The 26,407-nt window shown below is 52.3% G+C and overlaps 1 protein-coding gene across 1 annotated transcript in view; it reads right to left on the reverse strand.

Moving 5' to 3' along the window:
* Window positions 1-5,290: 5,290 nt before the first annotated feature.
* Pmepa1 (prostate transmembrane protein, androgen induced 1) overlaps window positions 5,291-26,407 on the reverse strand; it is a 52,904-nt gene continuing 31,787 nt past the window's right edge. Inside the window, exons 2-4 of the mRNA XM_028893780.2 lie at window positions 15,626-15,780; window positions 9,346-9,396; window positions 5,291-9,126 (exon numbers count right to left, since the gene is read on the reverse strand). Coding sequence (XP_028749613.1) covers window positions 8,605-9,126; window positions 9,346-9,396; window positions 15,626-15,780 — 728 coding nt within the window. The 3' untranslated portion in view covers window positions 5,291-8,604. The remainder of the gene's footprint in view (window positions 9,127-9,345; window positions 9,397-15,625; window positions 15,781-26,407) is intronic.

Here is a 26,407-nt window from a genome sequence, read left to right on the forward strand (position 1 = left end):
CTCAACCTTCCTAATGCTGCGACCCTTAATGCAGTTCCTCATGCTGTGTGACCCCCAACCATAAAATTATTTTCGTTGCTACTTCATAACTGTAATTTTGCTACTTTTATGAACTGTAATGTAAATATCTGTGTTTTCTGCTGGTCTTAGGCCACCCTGTGAAAGGGTTGATTGACCCCAAGGGGTTGCAACCCGCATGTTGAGAAACACTGGACTAGGTGGGTTTTTCTGTTTGTTTGTTTGTTTTTGTTTTTGTCCAGCCCTAGGAGTCAGCTCCCCACTGGGCCTCATTCCCTCAGCTCTGCCCCTGCTTGGTGAGGGTCTCTGTATGCTGACACCTCTGGTATGCAGCAGACCTGGCAGGGACTTAGGGTTACCTGTTTTGTCCAGGACTCATACAGTGCTGACAATGTGTGGATGGCCCCTCCCTTCCTCTCTCTGAGGTCCTCATCATGAAGTCACACCATGCCTCATTGTGCTTCTCAGAGGATCCATAGTGGGGTGGGGTGGGAAGCCCGGGAAAAGGGATGAGCCGGGACCTGCCCCTCGGTTGCTCTGGGCATCTGAGCCTCGGTTCCTTTAACTAGAAACACAGAGATAACAAGCAAGAAAAGGCATGCTAACCCACGCCATGCATGTGCTCACAAAATTTGCATGAGCAAAAAATAGATTTGGTGCCTCTCCACAGCCGGACTGCAGGCTCCAGACATAGGCGAATGCTCTTGCGCAGGAACAGGAGAGGGGAGGAAGCCTAGGTCCTTGGGCGCTCCAGCCTTCCTGGCATTCCACCAAGGCAGAACCTGACACTGGAGCTCTGTCACAAACACCTCAGCATTCACTGTTCTTTTTTCTCTTTAATTGTTGAGACAGAGTCCCACTCCATTGCCAAGCCTGACTTCGGATTCTCGATCCTCCTACAGTCACCTCTAGAGTGCCAAGACTGCATCATAATGCCTACTGGAAGTCACTTCTTCCTCTTCTTCCTACTTCTCCTCCTCCTCCTCTTCTTCTTTTAGTCCCCCCACCTCCCTGAGACAGGATTTCTCTGTGTAGCCCTGGCTGTCCTGGAACTCACTCTGAAGAACAGGCTGGCTTCAGACTCACAGAGATCCACCTGCCTCTGCCTCCTGATTGCTAGGATTAAAGGCGTGTGCAGCTGTCGCCTGGCCAGAATTCTTACTTCTAAAGGTTTGGATTATCTTGTATTCTTTTTCTTTGTTTAAGAAAAAATTTAAGTTAATTTCCCACACTTGGATGACCCCTAGCCTCCACAGCAGCAGACAAGGCAGATGCACCTTTCTTTCTTGTGTATGCAACAGGTGGCAGGCACCCCAGGTTTGGTGCAGTCACCCAGCTTCTTTTTAAACTGTGGCTCTGCCATCTGGAACTTCTGTGCTTGGGTTTGTCTTAAGTTAGAAGGGCTGCTGGATTCCACCTATCACATGTGCACTCCTTCGCACAGGAAAGAGTAAAGGGCAGGTGCCCTAGGCAGCTTCAGCTGTCAACTGGATGCAGTTACCTGAGGGAGTGTCAGCTGGGGGTCTGCCCAGTTCTGATTGGCTGTGGACATGTCTGTGAGAAAGTATCATGACTGATGATTGACGGGAGAGGACCCAGACCACTGTGGGCGGCATCATTCCTAGGCTGGTTGTCCTGGGCGGTATATCAAAAGCTGGTTGAGCATGAGTCAGGAAACAGCACCTTCTGTGGTCTCTGCTTCAGGTTCTACTCTCACTTCTCTCTGGGAGGGCTGTGAAGAGTGAGCCCAAACAAACCTCTCCTCTCTGTTGTTTGTTTTGTTTTTGTCAGAATGTTTACCACAGTAGCAGAACTAAACAAATACAGCAGACACCCTCTTTAAAGAACACATCTTGCAGGTCCCACATACTTTCCACTTATATCCTAACAGACAGCAAGTACTTAGTCATATGGTCCTGACGTCCACAGAATGCTGGGAAAGGTGGTCTGTATTCTGGATCACCGTGTGTCCAGATAAAACTGGGGTCACGCTGCTTCAGATTACAACAATGTCTATAGAACAGATATTGGCAGAGGCCTAGGTGTCCTTGCCAATTCAAGGTTCTTCCTCAAAGTCAGGGCAAGGACATGTCCCTTTGTGTCTGCATCAAGGCCATCCTCTGCCACACCAGGCAGTTCCCAGCCTCTTTCTCTAGCGGATGCTACACTGAGTGATGAAGCTGCATCCACAGCTCTGCATTCTCAGAGCCTCTGGTGGGGTTCAAGGCCAATGGGAGAGGGAGGGAGGGAGGGAGGGAGGAGGGAGGAGGGAGGGAGGGAGGGAGGGAGGGAGGTGCTTCCTCCTCCAGGCTAGGAAGGGCTCAGAGATGGAAGATGACATGCTAAACTGGTCTCTTTTTTATCCTGGAGAGCACACTCCTTCCAAATGGCTTGTGTTTTTCTAGAAACTATTAGAAATCCCCGCCCAAAGCAGGGGATAATTACATGCTACCGATCTCAAGTCTTCAGGTTTTGTGATCTCTCTTTTAAAAGAGATATATTTTTACCACATATTGTATTGGCAAAACCCATCTCGTTCCCTCCCCATAACCAGACTCTGGTAAAGAAGGAAGGCTATGAGCTAGGTTTGATCAGAGACCAGATGTGGCTGGTGACTGCAAGGGGATCACCAGCTGTCTCTGGTCCTTGCCTAGAGCAAAGTAAAAAGATCTTCTATGGCAGGTGTGTTGGGGTGACAAGCCCCCTCTTCAAGTCCCTGGGGTGTGGGTCCTATAAGAGAGCAATCAGTGGGCCTCAGTGTCTCCCTCCATCCACTGGAGTTGGGCAGCCTTGGGCATCTCCACTTCTTGGCCCTGGGCCTTGAACAAAACCCCCCTCTTTATGGGTCTGTTTTCCCTTTGACAGTGGGATCCCACAGTTCTTAACCTGGACTGGCTGCATCAGAGGTCCCTTCCGAGAGCTAAGGATGTCATGCAGACCTTCTTCTCACTGTTCCCAGCCATCTCTCTGTGTTGACAAAGACATATTTGTCTGGTTATTTACCAGTTTAGACCATAAACTGGTCATTTACCAGTTTAGACAGCTGGTTTGTGTCAGTGGTGTGTGACGCCCTGGGGTTGGAAGGCCAGGCTCCCACTCAGGCTCTCAGAGAAACAATTTCCCTGGGAGTCATACAAGGGCTGGAGAAGGCCTCTTCCTTGTGAGCTAGGAATAGGGAAAGGTGGCCTATCTTGACTGTAGGGATAGCCCATCTGAAGGACGCGGGCCAGAGGACAGGGAAGGCGGCCATGGGCCAGCCGTAGTGTCTGGGGGAGGCTTTACCCCCTCCCTCCCACTGATCAGTGTTTTAGGATCCCTTTCCCACATTTCCCATACCCAAACAACTAACTGCCCTGGGCTTGATTCACACCTGACTTTGAATTTTATAGTCGCAACATTATGCTTTACTTATTTTTATTTTTTGCTTTGTTTTGAGACTAGGTCTCTCTCTTCTCCGGTCTGGCCTCATCTTTGCAGCAAATCTTCTGCCACAGCCTCCAGAGCACTGGGACTACAGACACAGGCTGGACCTCCTGGTGGTGTGTGTACACCGAGTGCCAGGTGTCCTCCTCTAGAATTCTCCACCTTATTTTTGAGACATGGTCTGTCACCGACTTCGGCGCTCACTGATTTGGCCAGGCTGGCTGGCCAGCAAGCTCCAGGATCTCCAGATTCTGCCGGCCCCAGTGCTGGAGTACTGGAGCTGCCAACATGAGTTGCCACAGCTGGCTTTCATGTGGGTTCTGGGGATTTGCACTCAGGACATTATGCTTGTATGGCAGGCACTTTACTGTTGAGCCATCTCCCCAGACCCTAGATAGACTTAAACAGACAAAAAAAATTATTTTCCAGATTATATGCCCACAAGAAATTCACTTAGTCAAAGCTGGCCACAGTCTTCTCGCCAAGTATCACGCTTGGGAATGCTTACTGGGTGAGACTATTTCACTATAAATTCTCTTCAACTTTAGTGAAGTATCATGAAATTTTCATGACAACTAAATGGAACGATTAATGAATTTGACATGATGCTCGGGTTTCCAGACAGCTAATTAAACATTTACTATGGTTTTCTTTTCCTCTCCATAGTTTGAGGCCCAAACCCTCCCTCTCTCCCACTACCAGACTCTCACCTGTGGGTGCTGTGGGCACTCCATGCTAAGTTGCTAACTTGGGCACTTAGTAGGCACACAGCCAGTACTGACTGCCCTGCCTTAGTGTTTGTGGCTCTCTCTGTGAATGATCCAGAGGCTCAAGGGGCACCTGGTTACGAGGTACCGATGGGGGTGGCCGATGTGGGGGGGGGACATGTGGGGTGCCGTGAGTGGTGGGGGAGCACACTCTTTAGGCTCCTTCCTAGGTTCTGTAGAATGCTCGAGTACCACTGCCAGGAAGCTTGCATTGACGGTGGGTGGCCCAGTGCCCCTGGTCCAGCAGGTGGCCATGGCAGTTCCCAAAGAACTGAAATGTTCACACAAGCTTAGGTAACCCTAAGTTAGGTACCTGCAGTCACCCCTGGGGCTTCCAGCTCCATATTAACTCATGGTTTTAAAAACCCTGGACCTTAACATTTGTGTACTATGTACTGTGTGTGTGTGTGTGTGTGTGTGTGTGTGTGTGTGTGTGTGTGTGTGTGAGTGTGTGATAAAACCACCTTGGAGCTCTTTTAGGGGGTCTGTGTGCCCACCCACCAGCATCCAACAGCCTTGTGTTGAGCCTCACACCCAGAAGTGGGGCGCCCATGTGCCGCTGGAACCCTTCTCTGCTCCACATTTGGGCACTGAGGGCCAGGAGGGCTTGGGGCCCAGCACTCCTGGGTATAGCTTACCCCACCAGCCACCCTGATCAGCCTGAGGTTGGGCTTCCCCTGCAAACAGCTTGCAATTCCCTCCGAGGTCAGGGGTGATAGTCCACCTCTTGCACACAGCCTGTGTCTCAGAATTCACAGACCTTACCTGAGCTCTCCTCAGGTAATGAGTGATTGTTTCCCAAGAAGGTAGAAACATTGTTAATATTCAGGGCAACTCTTTTAACCCCACCAGCCCCCCTTTTATTGGGCCACTTCTGGGAACAAGGGTTTCCTCTGACATGTTCCCCCCCACTCCACCCCCACCTCATCTGAAATAGAGGCTGAACAAACTGTTTCAGGGTCCCCAGCAGCTACTGTAGCCTCTGTCTTCACTCCATGGGTCCTGGGTTTTGCAGAGAATGGGGGTGGGCGGGGAGAACTACACAGCACCCCCTGACCTCCAAAAAGGGAGAAAATTCACTCTCCAAAGAACTGTAAAATTTATTTCGTATTGCGGCTTTTCAGAACGCCATCATTGGCACCAGAGATTATAGATACACAAAGAACAGCTTCTCAGGCCTGGGTACAGTCTCCCACAGTGGTGAGCTCCAGGCATGGGGAGAAATCCCAGGTGTTGACCAGGAACAGAAGGGGGCGCGGGGGGGGGGGAGTATGGCTGCAAAGGAGGGCATCCCAAAGCCAAGCGGCCGTGCAGCAGGACAGTGTGCAGGGGAGGGGGGGGCAGGTGACACAGGTGGTGTGGGCCGCTGGATTGCGGTGCAGTGGCATTTCCGGCTCCGAAGTCCAGAGCGCAAATCAGCACACTTCTCTCACTCTTACAATAGTCTACGGCTCTGGAAACCGAGGGGCACGTGGAAGTCTGTCACGAAGGTCACAGGAATGACCAAGAACGGAGAAGGGGTCTGGTTTCTGCCCGGCCCTGATTCCTGTTACAGGTTGGGTATGGAGTCGTGTCTTAAGTTTTTGCTAAAACAACAGGCTTCTGAAAAGGCAGCAGGCAAAGTCATGCAGATCCAAGCTCTGCCATGCTGTCCCACAGCCCTGGGCTCTGCAGAGGAAATGACTTCTCTGGAGTAAGTGCTTGAGACAGGAATGTGGGGCAGAGGGAGTCAAGGGCTGTCAATTTCTCAGAACCTCATGGAGCAGCAGACCCCCTTCTCCAAGCCAACCAGGCTGGTCCCTCTCTAGTCAGCCACTTCCTGGGACCTGCCTAACTTCCCATGGGAAGACTAGCATCTAGAGAGCGCCCAGCGCCCAGGCTTCCGCAGCCAGCAGCCTGCATGCTTGCTGCTTTTGCATGAGTTTGCATGTGTCCTAACTTTGACAAGCTCTTCTTCAAGCTCCTACAACCCACATCCAAGGGACCCCATTTTTCAGTTTGGGGTTGTTATCAAAGGGGGTGGGCCTGCCCCTAAGCCAGATGGGCCCAGCAAGCTTCTGCAACAACCTATACAAAGAAGCAGGCCAGTCGGTTTTGCTCTAGAGGACAGTGGGCACATTTCAGCCTGGCTTTCAGCTGAAGCCACATACGCGAATGAGGTTCACATGTGTAGATGTCCCACGCGGACGAAACCGCATGCAGTATTCTACAAGAAGGCTGCAGGGACAGTACGGGGGCCTCACCAAGCAGGGCACATCCACCGTGCGGAAGGGAAGGGAAGGGAATGATGAGGACAGTTGGGCTCCGGCAGTAGACCGTGATGGCCCTGTGAATGAGACCCCGTACAGGAGTGCCCCCACCCTGAGCCCAGAGAGAGATGCTTCCTCTGTAAGGCATCAGACATTATGCACACAGGGCAACATGGGAACTTGGTGACAACAGAATCTGATACCTCTATGTGACATTTCAAAGAATCCTCTTTGAGAGAAGAGCCAGTTTTAGATCAACCCCTCCTGGAGAAGCTGGTCTCAAAACACTGACAGGTATGGGGTTTTTCTGCCAGGCAGGTCTGCAGAGCTTTGGGCTCAGCGTTCAGCAAGGCATGGTGGGGGTACCATATATTTTAAAAATGTGTATAAACAGGTGTGGTAGCCTGAACTCCAAAAGATTTTCAAGTAATAAAAAGTGTGGTATATAAATTATTGCCTCTCATCTCTTGTTTACACCTCTGTGGACGGGAAGGGTGTAGGATGGGAAGGAATGAACTCCTGCAGAGCCTCCTGAGGAGGGATGCCTCTGCCCCTGCTCAACCCTAGGGGACCTCACTACACACACACACACGCACACGCACACGCACGCGCACGCGCACGCACGCACGCACGCACATTTTCTCTTGCACTCACATAAGACAGAAGAGTAATCCTCCTAGAGTTCCCATCATACCCCATGTACTAATTAAACTATTGGAAATGAGATCCTAAGCTCCTCAGAGTGACGAAAACAGACAAACGCTCACATCAAAAACAACCATTTCTGGGTAGAAGGGATCGGTGCCAGTGAGAGAAGGGCAAGTTGTTCTCGAGCCTGAGGTAAGGGCTGGTGGTGGTGGCAATCTTTCCTAACCCTTCTGGGCTTCCTGGGAGGGGACACTTGGGCAACTGTCCCTTTCCATCTTGGGTTGACTACTAATTGGCTTCTTGAAGTGAAAATCAATAGAGAGTGGAAACAGATTGTCTGAGGTCAAGTAGCTAACACCCCGGGTCTTTCCTACATGCCAGCGTAGAACTGCATACATCCCAACCTCGGAACGCTGGTGTCCAAGCCCCTTCTGCGGGAAGTGAGCCGCTGGATCCCCCGGCACCAAATGCAGGGAGTAGCTTTGGCTTTTGGGGGCACACCTTGCCCCTTCCACTGAACCTTCAGTTTCTGTGTTTTAAAGAGGAAGAAAAAAACTAAGATTCCTTCGGTAACAGTTTATTTTCATATTGGGAAAGGCATCTGGAATCAGGTGCCTCTGTGGGGGCAGTCCTGACTCAGCTGTAACCCAGAGGGACAACATGGGTCCCCTTCGGCAGGGAATGTGTAACTGTTCACAGCCTATCTGGACAGAAGCATCCGTTGGCTTGCAGGTGCATGGCCCTGGGGAGCCCACCATTCTTACACGGGGGTGGGGGGCCCTCTGAGACACGGAGGGACATCCCCACTGCTCTGTTCAGGCTGAGCTCAACATTTCTCCTTCAAGTCTCAACACACTCTCTAGAAGTTTCCATCAAACAAGCACTGATATATTATATTAAAAAATAGTGCAAAATCTCAACATTTATATAAATAGCTCTAAACCCCTGCTTTGTAGGATTTTTTTTTTCTTTACAAGGTAATACACACTTTCGGAGTTGGCACTCAAAAAATTGCCATTTTTTTCTCTTCTAGTTCAGAAAACAACTTTTTTTTTTAATAGGCCTCTTCTAGTACAAAAATACTCCTGCTCTCCCACATACAGTGTCTCTTATTTTATATATATTTATATATATAATATTGCAGATCTTAAACAAAGGTTTTGTGCAAATATGTCTTTAAAGTTAAGTGAAACCATCATAAACAAAAGAAATTAAGCATTCACACATGGAGCTCAACTAAGAACAATGAAAAAAGACTAGTGGAGGATTTTCTCTTTTGCCTTCAAGACACGGCTCAACAAAGAAACGTGATATATATTTTTTTTTTTTTTGCAAGCTTTCTGAGCTTCTGCATTCAGACCACACAGAACATGTAAATATTTATACACAGAGGAGAGCGGGCACACGCCACAGGGCCTGTGTCCCCGCCTTCCACTCTCTTCTCTCTTAAGTGCGGAGTGTTTTTGCTGTTTTGCCTACAGGTGCCCCGGCCCCCACTCTTAGAGGGGGTGACCTTTCTGCTTCTCCTTCTCCTTGTTCTCCAGGGGGGCAATGTGAGGGTGATGGAGCCGGGTCCCCTCTAGCAGGGAGGGCGGCCCGTTACTCTGCTGGTGCTGGAAGGAGGACCCTGGGTAGTGACCGATGACCTCACTGTAGGTGGGGGGCGGCCCCTCCATGCGCCCCCCACTGCTGTAACAGGTGGCGCTGATGCCCGAGTTACTGCTGGGAGGGCAGGGGCCTCCCAGCATGGCGCTGTCCATAAGGTCGCTGTCAAAGATGGTCCGGTTGGGGGGTGCACGCACAGACTCTCGGTTCAGCTCCAGCTGTTGCTCAGGGTCCCGTAGCTGGAGGGTGCAGGGACCCTGGTAGGGTGGGGGCTCCTCCCCATCAGACAGTGAGATGGTAGGTGGCAGGGCAATCTCCTGCTGCAGGTAGGGGTAGGTGGGCTGGAAACGGCTCCGCTGGACGAAGGGGGGCACAGCCAGGCGGTCAGTGGGTCGAGGCGGGGCATAGACCTGTGACTGGAGGGGGCAGAGTAGGGTCAGGGAGGGAGGCAGACTCGGGTTGGGTCCCCAGATCCAGAGACTGAGCTGTGGGCTCAGGAGGGGCTGCCCCAGGTGAACCCCCGGGAACTCCTAGAAACAGGGCCAGCTGCAGATGCTGCGGGTGGCGCCCCTGGAGTTGGAGGCTCTGAGAGCAAGGGTACTTACTACAGGAGGGGAGGTGGGGCTCGTCCTTACCTCTGGCATTCCGGCTGACACCGTACTCTCGGAGGGCCAGAGGCATCCTTCCTGTAGAGTGGAAAGGGACACAGGGTCAACAGTGGACAGAGCTGTTGACACAGGGTTCCACCCATCCTAGACACAAACTTTTCATCCTGAAGTCTTGGGCCCATCCAGTTCTCATCTTCCACCCTCCCCACATCTGTGTGGTCAAGGACAAGATCACATCAGCCTTCTTGGCTTCTCCCGCAGCTTCCGCTACTGTCCTGTCAGGCTTTCAAAGCACATACGTCATCTGTGAGAGACACCCTCCCTCGAAGCCTACAGGCAGCTCTCCTGGGCATTAGAGCGAATCTGTAACTGGCTGATAAGGAAGCCCAACACGGCCTTCCCGCCTGCCTTCTCTTCCAGAACTGCTTGCTCCCTACATGATCTTACCCAAAATGCTTAACTTTGACCTGGCAGGTTCAGCATCTGAACATGTGGATACATACACTTGGCTGGAGACATTAGTGAACTCCATGTTGAATGTCACAATCACCTGACCCTCAGGATACATGAAAAAGTGACAGGTGCCACCACTGCCCCCACCCCTAGACTGACAGAAACCAGGTATGACATGTCTCAGCATGCTAAGCATGTGCCACAGGGCATGTGGATTGACTGCTCGACTGTGGGGCCAGTTTCCTGTTGATGTTGAGTGTCCAAGTCTCTACAGAACAGTGGCTCTCACCCTGTATGTGGTAACCCTCTTAGGGGTTGCATATCAGATATCCTGCACATTGGAGATTAACATTACAGTTCATAACAGTATCAAAATGACAGTTATGAAGTAGCAATAAAAATAATTTTATGGTTGGTGGGGGGGTCACCACAACATGAGGAACTGTATTAAAGGGTCGCAGCATTAGGAAGGTTGAGAATCATTGCTCTAGAGTCTCAAACGTCTTTATTAATAAACAGACACGGAGTCATGTGTGTGAGGACTGTCACTCCCGAAGTTCATGTCCTCTGCTGTGGCATCCCAGGAGGGAACTGAGCTGCCCTGAGTGGCTAGGTGTAACTTCCAGCCTGGGGAGAGGATGCCTTAATTCCGGCTTCACTGAGATGTAGCTACAGAAGTAATGCACTCGAACATTCAAAGCCTACAATCCGGTCAAATACGGACATCCCACCACCGCAATCCAGACGAACACACCCTTCTATCACTCTAAAACTGGTCTGGGCTGCTACTTTCCTGAGTTTGGGGAAGAAAGTCCCTCCCCAAGCTGCAGAGGCTTGCAGTTCACCCAGTGGCCACTAGGCGGTTCTGGGACCGCACCTGCACGAGGAGACTGTCTCCCATACAGTGAATGGCCCAGCTGCCTTTAAGATGTACAAGCCAGACCCACAGGGTCTCCTGCCAGCTCCTCCTGCTGTCCTCACCCCACCCACTGGAGTCTCCCTCAGCTCTCCCTCCCCCTCACAGCCACCCAGTCCACTTGCCTGGGCACCTCTGCCTGCTGGATAGTGAAGGCCTGAGCTGGTCTCCCAGCCAGCAGGGCTTGCAAGGAGGTTTCCACAGGCCTCATAGGCTGCACCCCAGGGTCCTGCCTCTGCTCTGCCTATGCCCCCGCCCACTGGGCCCAGTCCTTCCTACCCACACCCTCCCACCAATCTGCTGAGATTCTTCTGCATTTCCTTCAGCCTTCAGGAGGAGCAGCCAGGCCCACCCTGCCAGCAAACCTCGCAGCCCTCACAAGTGTTTCCCGGCCTATAGCATGTACAACGTACACCTCCCCTACCTCCGATCCCAGCTGTCCCGGCTAATTTTTATTGTCAGTTTGACATGACCTAGAGTCACATAGAAGAAGGAATCTCAACTGAAAAATGGCCTGAATCAGCTTGGCCTATTGCCAGCTGGTGAGATACTGTCTTGATTGATGATTGATGAGGAGGGCCCAGTCCACTGTGGGTGACACCATCCTTGGGCAAGCTGGCCTGAGCTAGCTGAGCACTGGCTGGAGAGAGAGACAGCAAGCAACGCTCCTCCATGGTTTCTGCTTCAGGTCCCTCCCTGCCTGAGTTCCTGTCCTGACTTCCCTCAATGGTGAACTGTGACCTGGAAGTGTAAGCTGAAGGAACCCCTTCCTCATCTAAGCTGCCTTTGGTCACGACGTTTTATCACAGCAACAGAAAAGCAGACTAGAACACTAGCCCTTCCCTCCTACACACGACCTCATCTTCTCTGTCCATGACCTGTCTACATGCCTCACTCTCTCCTACACACAACCTCATCTTCTCTGTCCATGACCTGTCTACATGCCTCACTCTCTGAAAAGCTGCAGTCTTACTGGGAGGGCTACCATACTACCCCTACCCCCCATGATTACTGTCTAGTGTGGTTCACAGCACACGCTTAAGGTGTGGCCCTCGGCCACCACTCAGCCATCACTTAGTACTCCCCAACCCTGGGGCTTCAGGCAGCTGCTGGGGGGAGGTGGAGGACAGCCCCTCCCTCTTTTCTTCTAGAACTTTGTGTTCCTTGGCCTATGATGGCTCCGGGGCTCCTTCTTGCTCCTGACACTGGCTGGGATGCTGGCTTCTGTTCTGCGATGACTTCTCAATTGGGTTGCCCAAGTTCACCACGGCTTCTCCACAGCCACTCCCTGGACTTCCCCAAAGCAGGAATCTGCCAGCCATTTCCTCAAAGGGTCAGAATAACATTTCTGTACGCATGAACTCTCAAAGAATAACCAAAAACATTATACCAGAAAAAACTAAAACTCCAAACAGTTTCTGCTTTGTTAAACCCTAATAGTTCACAGACACTAACAGGCATGGTTGTGCACCGATAAAACTTTATTCACAAACCCAGGCATACAGCCTTTGGGCCAGGCCAATTTGTTGATGTTGTCCACCTAACTCCAACTCCAGATCGAGAGCTACTACCTGCCTGGAAAGTCCCTTCAGGCTGCTTCCAGGCAGGGGTCTGACTGTCCCCTCAGCTCCACAGTGACAATAGTCCCACCCTGTGGGCAATGAGTCACCATCAAATTCTGCAAAGCAAACCTCTGGCAGGTGGAAAGCTGGGACCCACCCCGACACAGGCTGAGAAAGGCCTGAATCTCGTTGAAGCTGGGTATAGATGTAGGTCTTGGCTCCCACTCTGGCTGACCCCTGTATCTGGTCTTACTATAGTTTTGCCTTTGGCCCCAGAACACGAACTCTTGGCAGGCTGGGCTCCATGGCAAGCAGGAGGCCTAGGCCAAGGGTCGATGAGAAGATAAAGCATGGCTTCATCCTAGGCCCTAGGCGAGCTCCTGGCCTGCAGTGACCTTGTTGACACACCACACTCCCCAGGGAGCCGCTGACGAAGTGGTGCATCCAGCCAAGTCCAATGGGAGCAGGCGCAGGCTGTGAGGGACGACAGGAAGGCAAGGCAGGGACCAACGGTCTCAATGGACACATGAAGACAGCGGGTGGGTGCTTGGGAGTGGGCATGTGTGTCTCCCTGACCCTCCTGCTCCTACCTTCTTCCTGTTTATCACATGGGAAAAGTCCCTCAGAGAGCAACCTGGCCAGTGTGGCACAGCAAGAGAACACTGAGGCCGTCAGCCAGGCGGTTTCTCACCCGCTGTTCTGGGTCTAGGGAGAGGTGACCAGCGCATAAGGCAGGTGTGCTGAGACGAAACTGTAGCCTACTCACACCCAACTCCAAGGCTTCCTTCAAAAGTAGCCATTGCCAGAGAGATCCAAGGGCCAAGGCCTGGATGGGCAGGAGAGCCTAGCGTGACACACTGAGCCCAGGCAGACAATTGTATCTAGGTCTCTCTGGGAGGTCACAAAGCAGACATCTGAGAAGTAGGAAAGAGAGGGAGTCCCAGGGGAATTGTCACCTTCTGCTCCAGGCCTCCCCTGGGCTCCCTGTTTATCCAGCCAGGTGGCCCTGGGGAGGAGGGCCATAGTCTTGTCTGTCTCGGCCGCTGAGTTCAGGTGTCCATGCAGAACAAGTTCCTCCCCCTCCACCATCTGCACCCAGAGCCTCTCTGTTTTCTTATTCCACATCCCTGGCTAACCACACCCCACAGCGGGCTGTGGGATCTTCACCTAACCCTGACGTGAAAGCTGTTTGGCCTTAGGTAAGTGCTCCACCTCTCTGAGCTCCAGTTTCTCCTCTAAGGGAGTGGAGCCCTGGCCGTAGCTCAGGGCTGGTGCTGTGTGAAGAACACTTGCCAGGCAGATGGCGGTGCCCGTTGCTAGGTAACGGAGATAACAAATGAGCCAGGTGAGCCAGGGCATGGCAGGCAGGATTCCGACACAGCAGGTGCCGGCTTTGCCCTCGGGATGTGTCTTGGGCTTCCGTCAGGAGTGCCCGTGTCTCTGTCACAGTTCTTGCCCAGATGAACTCGTGATGCCCTGAAACTGGGTCTGACGCAAGCGGAGATGCCCAAAGCTGCCAGGGACAGCCCGGCTGTCTCAGGCAACGGGCAGTTCTGTCTTGGCTCAGCTCTTAGACGCTAGGTGCCTCTGCCAGCCTGGGACATCCCCCAAAACTGGGGCACTCTGCCCAGCATGGCCCATCTCATGCCATCCTCCAAGCACCTGCTGAGCCATCCTGGAGCCGGACTGCCCCTGGGGCTGCACACGCGCTAGCTCTCCCCTGCCACTGCCTGCCTGCCCCACAGCCACATCCTGTCCTGCACTGTGAGCCACAAAGAGACGACAGCTCCCTCCATGCCACTGTCAGTGATGGTGAACACCTGAGGGCCCCATGTCACAGTCAAGAGGACAAGTGCCACCCACGCGCAGTGATTCTGGAGTCCGGTGGGGACGCTGTTGAGTTCCAGGAAGTCCCTGTTGCTCACAGTGCTGATGCATCAAAACACAAGCTTATGTCAGCCAGGGCCCCCTCAGGCTCAGTATGACTGTTCCTCAGTACTACAGAGGGCAGTTTTAGGATCCCCAGAGGTACCAAGACTAGTTTTGCTCAAGCCCTGTCGTGTGTGTGTGTGTGTGTGTGTGTGTGTGTGTGTACACTTGCTTGCTTGCATAGAGATCAAGCAGCTCCTCTGGGTGCATTAAGGTGACCACTAGGTGAATGACCCTGGTAGGATGTAAATAAATGACCTGTGACTAGTTACACAGTGTCACTCAGGCTAACAAGGGGTTCAGCACACATAGGAATGCTTGCTTTCTGGGCTCTGGGGATGACTGAGCCCCTGAACTCTTATCCCAAGGCTACACTGACTTGGTCCTCCCTTCCTCTTAGGAGCATCATGTCTCCAGCCATAAAGCTGGACCCCAGAGCTGCTCACCAGCAGCTCTCCCCCACAGCTTCCCCCAAGCCGGAAGCTCCTTATGTGGAGCCCCTGCCTCTGTATGATTTTCTGCCACCCACAGTCCTGGGATGGGCCTGGCTGTCTCCTGTGCCAGGGGAGCTTGGGCACACAGGGAGCCCTCAGCCGGGAGCTGGCGGGTGAGACATCACGTGGATGAGGCAGCCTTCCAGCCAGAGATGGCTAGCTTGCTATGTCAAGCCTGAATTACCCAGGAGGTGCCTTTGCTGGCTCATCATACCTGAGGAGCCAGATGAGATTCAGGCCCAGGGAGAGGCTCTTGCGTGTCCACTTGCTTCCATGGCCTCCCAAGGCACTCGGACTACAGGGCCCAGGTGCTGGTGGCGTGGTGGCGAGAGGACAGGACTGCCACCTCCTTCTCTCTAGGTCACGGCCACAGGACTGGGGGCACCCGGTTGAGCACCAGCTGCTGTCTCTCTGCTCTATGTCTTCTAGCTTCTCCGTGGCCTTGGGAGGCCGGACCTGCCACCACACACCCTAGCTGTCTCCCCTTGACTGTCTCCTGTCTCCCTGCTCCCCCCAGCCCTGTTCCCACTCAGTCTATAACAGTGGCGGTTAAGATGAATTCTAGTCCTGCCTTGCACAGTGGGGCTCCTCAGAGAGGCTCTGGAAGCCCACAACAATCATACCTGACACCTCCTCCCCGCTCTGGGAAGGCAGCAGAAGCCTCTCTGCTGTAGCTGCCCCAGGGTTGTGCTGGGGACGCAGGCTCAGGCACATGTCACGTCTGCCCCGAAGGTGCGCATTCCTCCAGCCCAAACCTTCAGTCACCCCTGGGCCTCCCGCCCGCCCGCACCTCAGAGCAGGCTGAGCCAGACCCAGGCGGTCTGTTCTGTGATGCAGTCTCCATATCCTGGTTCCTGAGGCACTCAAGTAGGGTGATGTGGTTGTTCAGTGGAGCACAGTCAGAGTGATCCGTGCAGACGGACACCCAGGCGGCAGCCCCAGCAGCCACTTACCGAGGACAGTCCGTCGTCTCTCCTCCTGGCCTGGCTGTGCCGGCTGATGAAGGAGCGGGCTGAGAGCTTGTAGTGGCTCAGCAGGCATGTGATCATCACCACCATCACCATCATCACTACCACGATGACCACTATCTGCACGAACTCCAACTCCGCTGTGGGGCAGAGAGACAGACACATGAGACCTTAGGGCCAGCCTCCAAAGGCTCCATCTACATAAGGCTGAGAACTCAGGCAAGGGAGAAGGCAGCTCAGAGAGCCTGCCCAGAACATGGCCTGGCTCCAACCACAACATGCATGGAGACACAGTCTCGGTCCTCAGAGATGCTAGGCATGGCCTGGTTCTCAGAAAGGGACTTGTGTTTTAGACCCCTTGTGGCTGGAGTCCCTTCCCTTATGGGGCCTGGGGGACACTGTGGGGAAGAGAGGGCTCATGGGGGCTGAGGGAATGCTGGAGTAGGCTGTGAACAGAAGCAGAGGCAATACATGCACACAAGACCAGCCCAGTGCAGGGGTCCCCAGTATACTAACAGTCACATACCCCAGCAAGCAACGTTTCAACCTTCCTACCCACAAAACAACAGCCCAACGCTCTCACACACCCCAGCCCTCCCCGCCACCAACATTCCAATCCGCCTGTGTATCTCAAAATAACATCCCAACACTCCCACACACCCCAACTCCCCACCAACTTCCCAACCCCCCCACACCCTCCAACAGCCCAATATTCCAACCCTCCAGCTCTTCTTCACTCCCCAAACAGCAGCCCGAGTTTCTATGTCAACATTCTGACATACACCCCAACCCTCCTAAACACCCCAAAATAACAGTTCCATACCCCATGCTCTTCTTCATCTCAACCTTCCAACCCTCGTACACTCCCCAAAACAACAGCCTAAAGTATGTTCGTCCTGTACACCCTGACACTTCATGATGGGGTGACATCTCAAACACCCCAAACCTTCCACACCCCTCAAAACAGCCCACTACTCCACACTTGAACACTCCCATATGCATCCCCCAAACCACACCTCAATATTCTGACGCTCCAGAAAATACCTCAGTAAGCAATGGGCCAACCCTGCTTCACACCTCAGACACCCCAGGAAACACAAGACAACTCATACACACAGCACACAGCTACATAGATAACCGTAAGCACACACACACCACACAGCCACAGATAACTCATAAGCACACACACCACACAGTCGCCACACAGATAGCCCGCACACCACACAGATAACCCATAAGCACACACACCACACAGTCACACAGCCACACAGATAGCCCGCACACCACACAGATAACCCATAAGCACACACACCACATAGCCAAATAAATAGATAACCCATATACCATACAACCACACAGATAACCCATAGACACACACACACCACACAATCACACAGATAGCCCACACACCACACAACCACACAGATAACCCGTAAGCACACACACCACACAGTCACACCAGGTACTGCACATACTGGGATCCTTATTTTTCTCTCTCTTCCTGTTTTTGGTTTTGGCTTATTTCTCCCCTAGAGAGAGGAAAAGCCTTCCAGCGCTGGGAAGGAAGAAGCTATTTTGACACTGTTTAGGGTGGTTCTGCCGAGTCCAGTGGGCTGAGACTCAGCAGCTGGCCGCAGCTGGTGCCAGCAGAGCCCCCAGCAACAGGCAGGATTCCAGGAGCCTTCCAGGGCACTAGACTCGGCAGACAACTGTCAACCCCAAAGGCTCTGATGGAGGTGGAGGCACTGTGATGAGTCTTGGAGGGAAGACCTAGGGGGAGCACTCCCTAATGCAAAAGAGGGAAGGGACCCCAAGGCAACAAGTTCAGTTGCCAGAGTAAGTCAGCTCTGCGCTAACCAGGGGCAGGAACTGAGGAGGAGCGGCTGAAAGACACCATGGCCCAAACCTCAAACCCTAGCAGGATCAACTCTCTTCCATGGTTTCCTCATCGCCTTGAGCAGGGCAACAGTACACTCAAGGCGGGCACTGTACTGTGAATGGGTAGACGCCCACAGGGCCTCCAACTGTCCCAGGTTAGCCCCTCAGCCCCAGCCAGTCTCTACAATACTGGCTTCCCTTTCTGTTGCCGACACCCCCACAGCTGCTCACCAGATCCCCACAGCTGCTCACCAGACCCACTGGTCCGTCACACCACTGGTCACTGCATGTGCTATGAAGATCATCTATGCAGGACCCACCCTGCTACTGAAGATCTGTGAGGCTGAGATTGCCCTTCCCCTGACGTTAAGTGCTTTCTCAGGCCCCATTGGAGGGCTGTCCTCAAGCTGAAACAGAACCGTGAAGGAGAGGCTCACAAACTCCAAGCTCTCACAGCTGGGACTCCAACCCAAGCCTGGCCTGCAGCTGGAGTTCCTGAACTAGGCTCAGCCTCACTTCACCCTGGAGGAGCCAGGCGGGGGTACGGTGGAGAGGGTCAGCTAAAGGGTTCTGTTGGGATTCACCTATGCTTCAAATAGACCCCTTTTAGAGGGGTACAGAGCCTGAGCAGAGCCATGGTGAGGGCACCAGGTCACTGCAGCCACACAAATGTCTCCCCAGGAGAGGTGGGGCTGGGGCTGGGCGGCTTGGCTTGAACGTGCTGGGTACTCCGGTCTGGCCGTCGGAACCCAGGATAAAGTGCAGCATTCAAGGGACACAGGGCGCGCTTTGTGCAATAACACCCACACTCCCCCAAAGGGCCCTCAACCCCTCCCCTCGACTCTGTGCACTCCTCACCCTGTCCTGAGACACCCCCTCTGGCTGTTTCCAGAGCTTCTGCCCACACCAGGCCTAAAGGGAACAGGGAGGTGTAGACAGCCTTTGTTCCTGGCCTCTGGCTGCCTGAGGGACTGGCTAGGCGGCTACACTCCTCGTGGGGTGGCCTGGGGCCCCGGGAAGACTGGGGAGACAGCCGAGGCAGCAGGACTGGCAGGAGCAGCCAGGATGTGGGGACAACGGACAAGGCCCCTGCGGGGCCAGCTGGAGTTGACAAGTCTGGGTTCCTGTGTCCAGAAAGCAGGAGAATTGCTTCCCCAAAGAGAGGGGAGGACTCTGTACACAAAAATGTGATTGCTTGGTTCCAGGACTACCCACTTTAAGCAAGACACAGACCCAGAAAATTCATAAACCAGGAGGAGGAAACATGGATCCAAAACATGAAACCAAATCCATGGAGATGTCGAGCAATGGCTTGTGTTGAATGTGGCTGGCCACTGAGCAGGGCAGGAGATGCCCACGCAAGGCTCTCACGACCCCACAGGGTGCCCAACACCCACTGAAGCAACACAGGGTGTTGGTTTAGCAGGAGAATACAAGAGTCCTGGTACTTCCAAGGCAGGCTACAGGTGGACACACCTGGTGTATGGACAGCCTCCTCAGCAATTCATGGAGGCCAGGTTCAGCTGGACCCATCCCCGGCAAGGCTGGACAGACGAAGCAAAACCATGCCACAAGTCCAGGCCACACTGCCCGCAGCAGGGCTGAGAAGATGGAGTAAAGCTCATGTCTGCTGTCCCAGTACTTGGGTAGGGTGAGGTTGGAGGGTTGATGCCAGGTCAAGAGCAGCCTGGTTCACAGGGTGAGTGAGACCTTGTCAATAAATAATAAAAGGAAGCCAATTACATCCTAGCACAGTTATCACACTTTTAGGCAGGAGTGAGAAGGGAGCCATTCTGTGTGGCAAGAAGAGAGACCTCCACAGCTGGTCCCTGGTGCTGACAAGGCTAGCCTTGGCTACATGAGAACCTGTCTCAAAACAAAACAAACTGGGTGTAGTGGTGCACACCTTTAATCGAAGCATGGGCCAGAGTTTGCCTTTGTCCCAGAGAAGTGGCTCTTCAGTTCCGGCTGGTTCAAGTCAAGGTGGCATCCTTTCTGTCAACATCTTTGGTGCCTACTCTCGATGGCAGAGCTATACTACATGGAGAAAGAACTGGGTTTGAATCCTAGCCTACAGCTCCTTCCCAATGCAAATTGGGGGTGGGGAGCAAATGGGTCCAACCACCTGGTATCAGGGTAGATGTGCTTCCAGTTAAGAGTGGATCACAGTGGGGGCTGGAGAGCCGGGCAGATCCACCTGGCTCCCACTAGCCTTAGTAGGTTTTCCTAGACCAGATGCTATCCGAAAGCCTTCCCCTGGGTCTACCTCAGGGGAGGATAGCAGCCTCCTTCCTAGTTAACAAGCAGCCCGCACCCGGCCCTGTCTGGCCTCCTGGCCGCACACGGAGGAATTAGGAATCTGCACCGTCTGAAATTTATGAAAATCTAATCTCGTTAGGCCCGCCTGGTGGAGACCCGGCGGGCGGCCTCATTGTCATTCCGAGGAGCCCCAGTCGCTGGGGTTCCGGCCACTCCATCAACATCCCTCCCCCACTGGCTGTTGTATTTGAATATGAACTGGCTCCCCCATGCCCTTGAATTCAAGTAAAATTAGACCAGACGTCAAAGGAATCGCTTTGCCATCTCTCGGGTGCCGTTTCAAACACCCCGAAGGCGCATTTATTTCTTAGTGTAAGAACTTCCGTGATTTTTTTAATTGCTTTTCCTCTGAAGGATTGGGGAGCAGGCAGCAGGTTGCGCTGCATTTTCTGGTTTTCAGGACAGATTTCCAGGCTCTGCCAGGTACCTAGCTCTGGCCAGGTGACCTTGAATGGCCAAGTGACACCCCCACCCTGCGACTTCAGTCACTGCTACCTTGAGAGCAAGAGGAAAAGACACAGCTCGAGGTCAGGAAGGGCCTCCACTCCTGGTTGCCTTTTCTGGGTTTTGGTCATTGTTTTGTTTTATTTCCCCCCCTGCTAAGACAGGGTCTCATTCTGTAGCTCAGGTTGTCCTGGAACTTACTATGTAGACCAGGTTGTCCTCAAAACTCATGAGATCCACTTGCCTCTGCTTCCCAAGTGCTGGGGTTAAGGGCCTGCACCACCACTACACCTGGCTTGTTTTGTTTTGAGACAGGTTCTCATGTAGCCAAGACTAGCCTCAAACTCGATATACAGTCAAGGATACTTTTGACCTTCTGACTCCTGCCTCTCCCTCTCACTGAGATTACAGACACCAAGCCAGACATAGGAATGAGGTCAACACTCCAAGATCCTGGGTTCCAATCCTAGCCTGGGTTAGCAATCCTAACAGATGATGTTCAAACTCATTCTTTGCTATCCACTTGTCATGTCCATTTCTCCTGATAGCCCACTATGGAACTCTCTCCTCTGACACAGGTCTTCTGTTGCTAGGCAGCAGCCACCGTGTGCCCCCATCAGGACCCTTGCTGCTTCTAGGAATGATTTTTTTTTTAAACACTCACATGCTTGTTCCCATCAGTACTTTCTGGTCTTTGCCCCAACACCAGCAGCTCAGGGAGGTGTCCCCCAGGGCACCCAAACTTGAGGCCCCCAACCCTTCGGTTTGTTTTTCTATGTAGCATTCATCTAGAATTCTCTGTATGACCCACAGTTCTTGCCTTGCTCTCTAGAACATTGGTCTGAGCTTATTTACTCTCTGTGGTGGCCCCAATATTCAGAAGAGTGCATGTAATACACGTGTTCAATCAATGCACATGTTCTCTCTTGTGAAAGGGTTAGTGTGCCTCTGCGGGTCTGGAAACCAACTGGGATCCAGATAACAACCAAGGCAGCATGAGAAGCATGCCATGGGGCCAAGAGGTCACCAAACAGGATGGGCCCACTTAGCTTTAAAAGCTAAGGGCTGGGAGACGGCTCATTGGTCAAGTGCTCAACCTGTGAAAAGCTAGCCAGGACAGCACACATCTGCAGTCCCAGCACTGATCCCTAGGGCTCATCGGCCAGCTGGCCTCTCGTAACCAAAGAGCCTGCCTCAAAAAAACCCCCAAGACACAACACCAGAAGTTGACCTTTGGCCTCTATGCCTGGGCCTGCACACCTGTGGGCATACACGAATGTATTCTGTTAAAAATCAAGGTAGACTTTCTAACACAGATTCTGCTTTCGGGAGGGGGGTGGGCACAGAGATCAGGAGGTACACACAAAATGACCATTATGGGAACCCAGATGTCCCCTCCATGGATGCACTTCTGCATATGACAGTTATGAACATATACAGTTACATTTATAGTAAAAGACAGAGGGGACAATTAAGGAACATGTCCATTTCCAAAGTAACTTAACCTAACTTAACCTAATCTCTCTGCTGAAACCTTCACCCCTGTGTGGTAAGGACTGCTGAGGGGTGATGTCTGGGACTGAAGGTGAGAACAGGTTAGCTGCTGTACTTTGTATACCCTCAGCAAGACAGGAAGGGGCACTGGGCATCCCCAGGATCCCATGGGTGCACCGAGACAGTCAGATCATCATTTCCCTTACCTCCCCTCTTTATCTGGCCACACCCACATCGCCACACTATGAGAGCCAATGGCCCATGGCCTAGCCTCAATGCAGAGAAGATTCCAGAGGCAGAGGTACCTTTCCGAGCCTTCACATTCTACACATCATGAGCATGAGAAGGCTCTGAGAGCCTTGCTTCTCCATCATGTTTCACAGAGTGGTGGGGACCCATCTGGCTTCCCATATCTCAGTATTTTTTTCCTTGATATATCTTCCATCTACCCCCCACTCATCTATTATCCACCTACTCACCCATTCAACCATGTTTACATCTATCTGTCCATCATCCAACCATCCATCTATCCAGGCTCTCATCCACTCTCCATCTTTTTTTCCTTGCTAGAATTAAGACTGGCATTTTGGGCCCTAAGAAGCTCTGCTCTTGGACCATGATACCTGCGTATCCCTGTACCTCCTTTCCAGGCTCAGTCCATTCCTCAAACTCCTGGAGTGACTGGGGAGCCCTGGGCTTACCCCTCCTCTGGGCAGGAAACTTAAAATGGCCAGGCATACCTCACTCAGCTCCACAATCCCTTCAGCCAGAGCCCAGCAGGGTGTAGAGCAAAGGGATCTGCCCACTGGAGGAGGAAACACCAACAGGCACTTAGGAGCCACAGAGTGGAGACATGGTCAGCTCTACACTACCAGCCTGGTCTTGCTTGCTTCTCTCCTGGCTTACAAAGGACTGTCAGGTAGAGGTGGGTTGCCTTCTCCCTCAGTGACAGAGTGCAGGCCAGGTTCCCCACTTAACTGCAGAGAAGCACAGACCTCCATGCTAGGCTGCTGAAGCATGCAGGAGGTGGCCACTCGGGAGGCCAGCATTGAGCGCTGAGACTTTATGTGCATGCAAGGAACAGGCCTGTGAAATAAGGAGTCCCAGGAAGGTGACAGGCCTGTCTAATCACTTGAGAGCCTTGTGATTAAATGCTGCCTCAATAAGGGAAGGCAAAGCCGTGCCTTTTATCTTTCTTGCTATTACCCAAATGGAAAGAACTAATGGGCTTTTTTTTCCCTATTGTCACCGGCATCGAACATCTTTAAACACCCGCTGTCAGCACGGCGTCAATCCTGTTCATGAGTTATTGGCAGGGCAGAGAAAATTCACGGTGAGAGAGTGCCTCCATCCATGTGACTGGGGCTGTACCCCAAAGATAGTTAAAATAAGCCAGATGGACACGGTTCATTGAGCAAAAGCGGTAGGAGGGTCTGGGACAGGAGCCTGGTGGCAGTGTGGACAGCCACAGCTTCGGAAGGGCACCCTGGCCCTCACTGCTAAAGTCAAGCATGCTCATAACCTTCCAACCCTGCAATTCTAACTTCCAAAGTGGCATCTGACAGAATTAACAGAAGAGTCCTCTGCTGATACATGGATGTGGGGTGGGTGGGGGTGGGAGTGTCACACTGCATGGAGTATTTCTGAAGTGGACAGCTAGATGTCATCTCAATGTCACCCAACAAACCTGGTACATACCATTACGACACCAGTCAAAAGATGATGTCTGTCTGTCTGAGGGCCACTCAGTCTCAGTGTGAGATGTCTGGGGCTGTTCTGTATATTTAGGGGTGCCAAGCAGCGTTCCTGGACTTTGTCCACCCACTAGATGCAAGAGGCCCCATCACCTCCCTGGTGACATCTACATGTGGTTCTAGATGCTTCCAGATGTGCCCTGGGCACAAGTCACTCCAGATGAGAGCTGCTGGCTCACAAGGCTGCCAAGGGAAGGAAGCAGTTATGGTCACACAGGAAGAAAGGGACACATGACAGAAACCCATTTTAAAGGAAAAAAAATGTAAAAAATTGAATTAAGAATGGTGCCTTGTGAAACAGCAAGACTGTGTTCCCGTCTTTTGTATTTCTCCATTTTTTTGCATTAGTGCATGTGTATGTGTGCACATGAGTGCAGGTAACCTTGAAATCTAGAGGCATTGGGTCCTTCTGGAGCTAGAGTTATAACAGGCAGTTGTGAGCCACCCGACCAACACAGGTACTAGGAATCAGCTGAGTCCTTTGAAAGACCAGAGCACACTTTTAACCACGAAGCCATCTTCAAGCGTTTTTACGTCTGACTTTTTTATGTGGGCTTTGGGGTCTAAACTCAGGTCTCATACTTGCCTTCCGAGGCATCTCTTAAGGCTCATTGTTGGCCTCTTGAAGAGAAGCATTCATCATTTATTTATTTTCTCTTTTGAGACAGGGTCTCCCTTATAGAGATCAGGCTGGCCTCAAACTTACAGAGATCCACCTGTCTCCCAAGTGCTGGAGCTGAAGGACCATGCACCATGCCTGTTTATATTCATCATCTTAAGAAATCTTAATGACATATTCAAAAGACCCCTTTACGTAACCCATGTCTGTTTGTGGATGTGAGTTTCTGAGTGTTGGCCAACTACTGAACGCATGATGCCCTGGCCCGGTGACTGCGTTCCCTGGAAACCAACATGTATTTTCAATTACTGATCTTCAAGGGCCTAGTATTTCCCGACATAAGTCGGGACTTCAGTACCCAGGAGAAGGGAAGTGAACCGGAGTTCTGTTTCCAAGGCTTTGGGACAAAAGGCTGGGCTCTGAAGCCGCGGCACAATGCAGTGTGTATTGAACCTCTTCTCAATGGCTCCTCATTCAGCCCCAGGGGCCTCATTGAGGCCTGCCGCGTGCAGAGGAGCCAAGGGTCAGCTGGGAGGAGTCTTAGCACTCACCCGGGGGTGGCCCTGCCTTTCAAGATCAGGGAGGGGCAGCTATTCTTGGTCCTGCCTGGGACAGAGGTGGGGAGGTGAACTGACTGAAGTTAGACATCCAGGAGGCTAGAGGGGGCGTGGTGAAGGCCGGCTTCTGTCCCAACTCGAGATCTCTCCTGGTGGCCAAGTGCATGATATTGCAATTTAGAGGCTCCTTCTCTGTAACAAGGTTCCCCAAGCGCCTTCTGCACAAGGCTGCAGCGATAATGGTGCCAATAGCATATAAAGTGCAGTGCTGCCATTCTTGAGGGGCCCCAAGTTCAGGCCCAGCACCCACAACAACCTGTAACTCCAGCTCCAGGGGGACCGGATACTCTCCTATGGTACTAACACATACATGCACAGACAGATACACACATACACAGAGGAATAGATAAACTTTTTTAAGTGCAAGGAATGGAGCTCTACATGCCGCTGTAGGTGACAGGATCAGCTGCTCAATGAGGGACACCAGGAAGGCAGGCCTAACACACCTGCCCAGTGTCTGCCCAATGAAGGCAAGCCCCTGAGGGTCACCACTTATCACTTGTGGCCTCCTGATGGCTTCGCACCTCTCCTGCAGCCTGGGCCACCCTCTCCCTGCTGACTGGCTCACCCTGTACAGGCAACCACTTCTTTGTTTTTTGTTTTTGTTTCCTGGCAACTAAACTCCTCCATGAAGGGCTTAGTTTTGTGAGTACCACCTGTTCCATCTGCTGGGACTTCTAAGAAAATGGTTAAGCCAGGAGTGACAGCCTCTAGGCCTGTCTGGTGGCCTCTGTTAGTGGTGCCAGTCGGCATGTAATCTGGTCCAGCAGGCACCCACAATTGGCATGAGCCTGGCAAGCCTGAAACATGCTAACTAACAGAACTTCTCATCACCCCTCAAGGCCCATCAGTGGCTGCCCAAGAGCCACTTCCTATGATGGCTATGGCGCGAAACCTGACCACTGCAAAGAGACTCTCCAGTCCTCTTTGCCAGTCTCTCCTCGGTGCTGGGGGTTACAGTGCTCAGGAGGAGAGCAGCAGCGGCAGCAGCCGCCTATCCACACACGGTCAGCCAAGCAGCAAGGGCCCGCCACTTCTGAGCACTGCAGGACTCACGGACTACACCTGTGTCCTATCTTCAGGCTGCTGTTCACTCTGTGATCCTGAGGACCTCACTTTCAAGGGCTTGTGTAAACACTTTCCACCTTTGACCCCTTTTTAAGAGAAAATTTTATTACATTCGTTTTATTTAGTGGGGGTGGCATGGTGCATACGGGGAGGTCAGAGGACAACTCTCAGGAGCTGCTTCTCCCCCCCCCCCACCTTGTGGGTCCCAGGGATTGAACTCAGTTCGCATCAGGCTTGGTAGCAAGTGCCTGTACCTACTGAACCATCTCACTAACGCCGGAATCTTCCTCTGTACAACAGAGAAGATTGTGTAACTCTGGGCAGATAGGCATATAAAACAAGTATACAAATCAAGCATTTATTGATAATAAATTGTAAAGAAATTTATTTAAAAGTAATTCTTTGGCATATGTACAACTTTGCTACCAAGTATGAAAGCAATTTGCATACTAATGGGCATGCTTATTTATTTTACATAAAGAATTAAATCCTGGATGTATATCGGGTCCTGGAGGATGGAACATCTTAAATGCTTTCTGGAGTTGACTGATATTTTGATTTTATAATAGTAAAC

This window comes from Peromyscus leucopus, chromosome 4 (genome assembly GCF_004664715.2).
Source record: "Peromyscus leucopus breed LL Stock chromosome 4, UCI_PerLeu_2.1, whole genome shotgun sequence".
NCBI classification, from domain to species: domain Eukaryota; kingdom Metazoa; phylum Chordata; class Mammalia; order Rodentia; family Cricetidae; genus Peromyscus; species Peromyscus leucopus.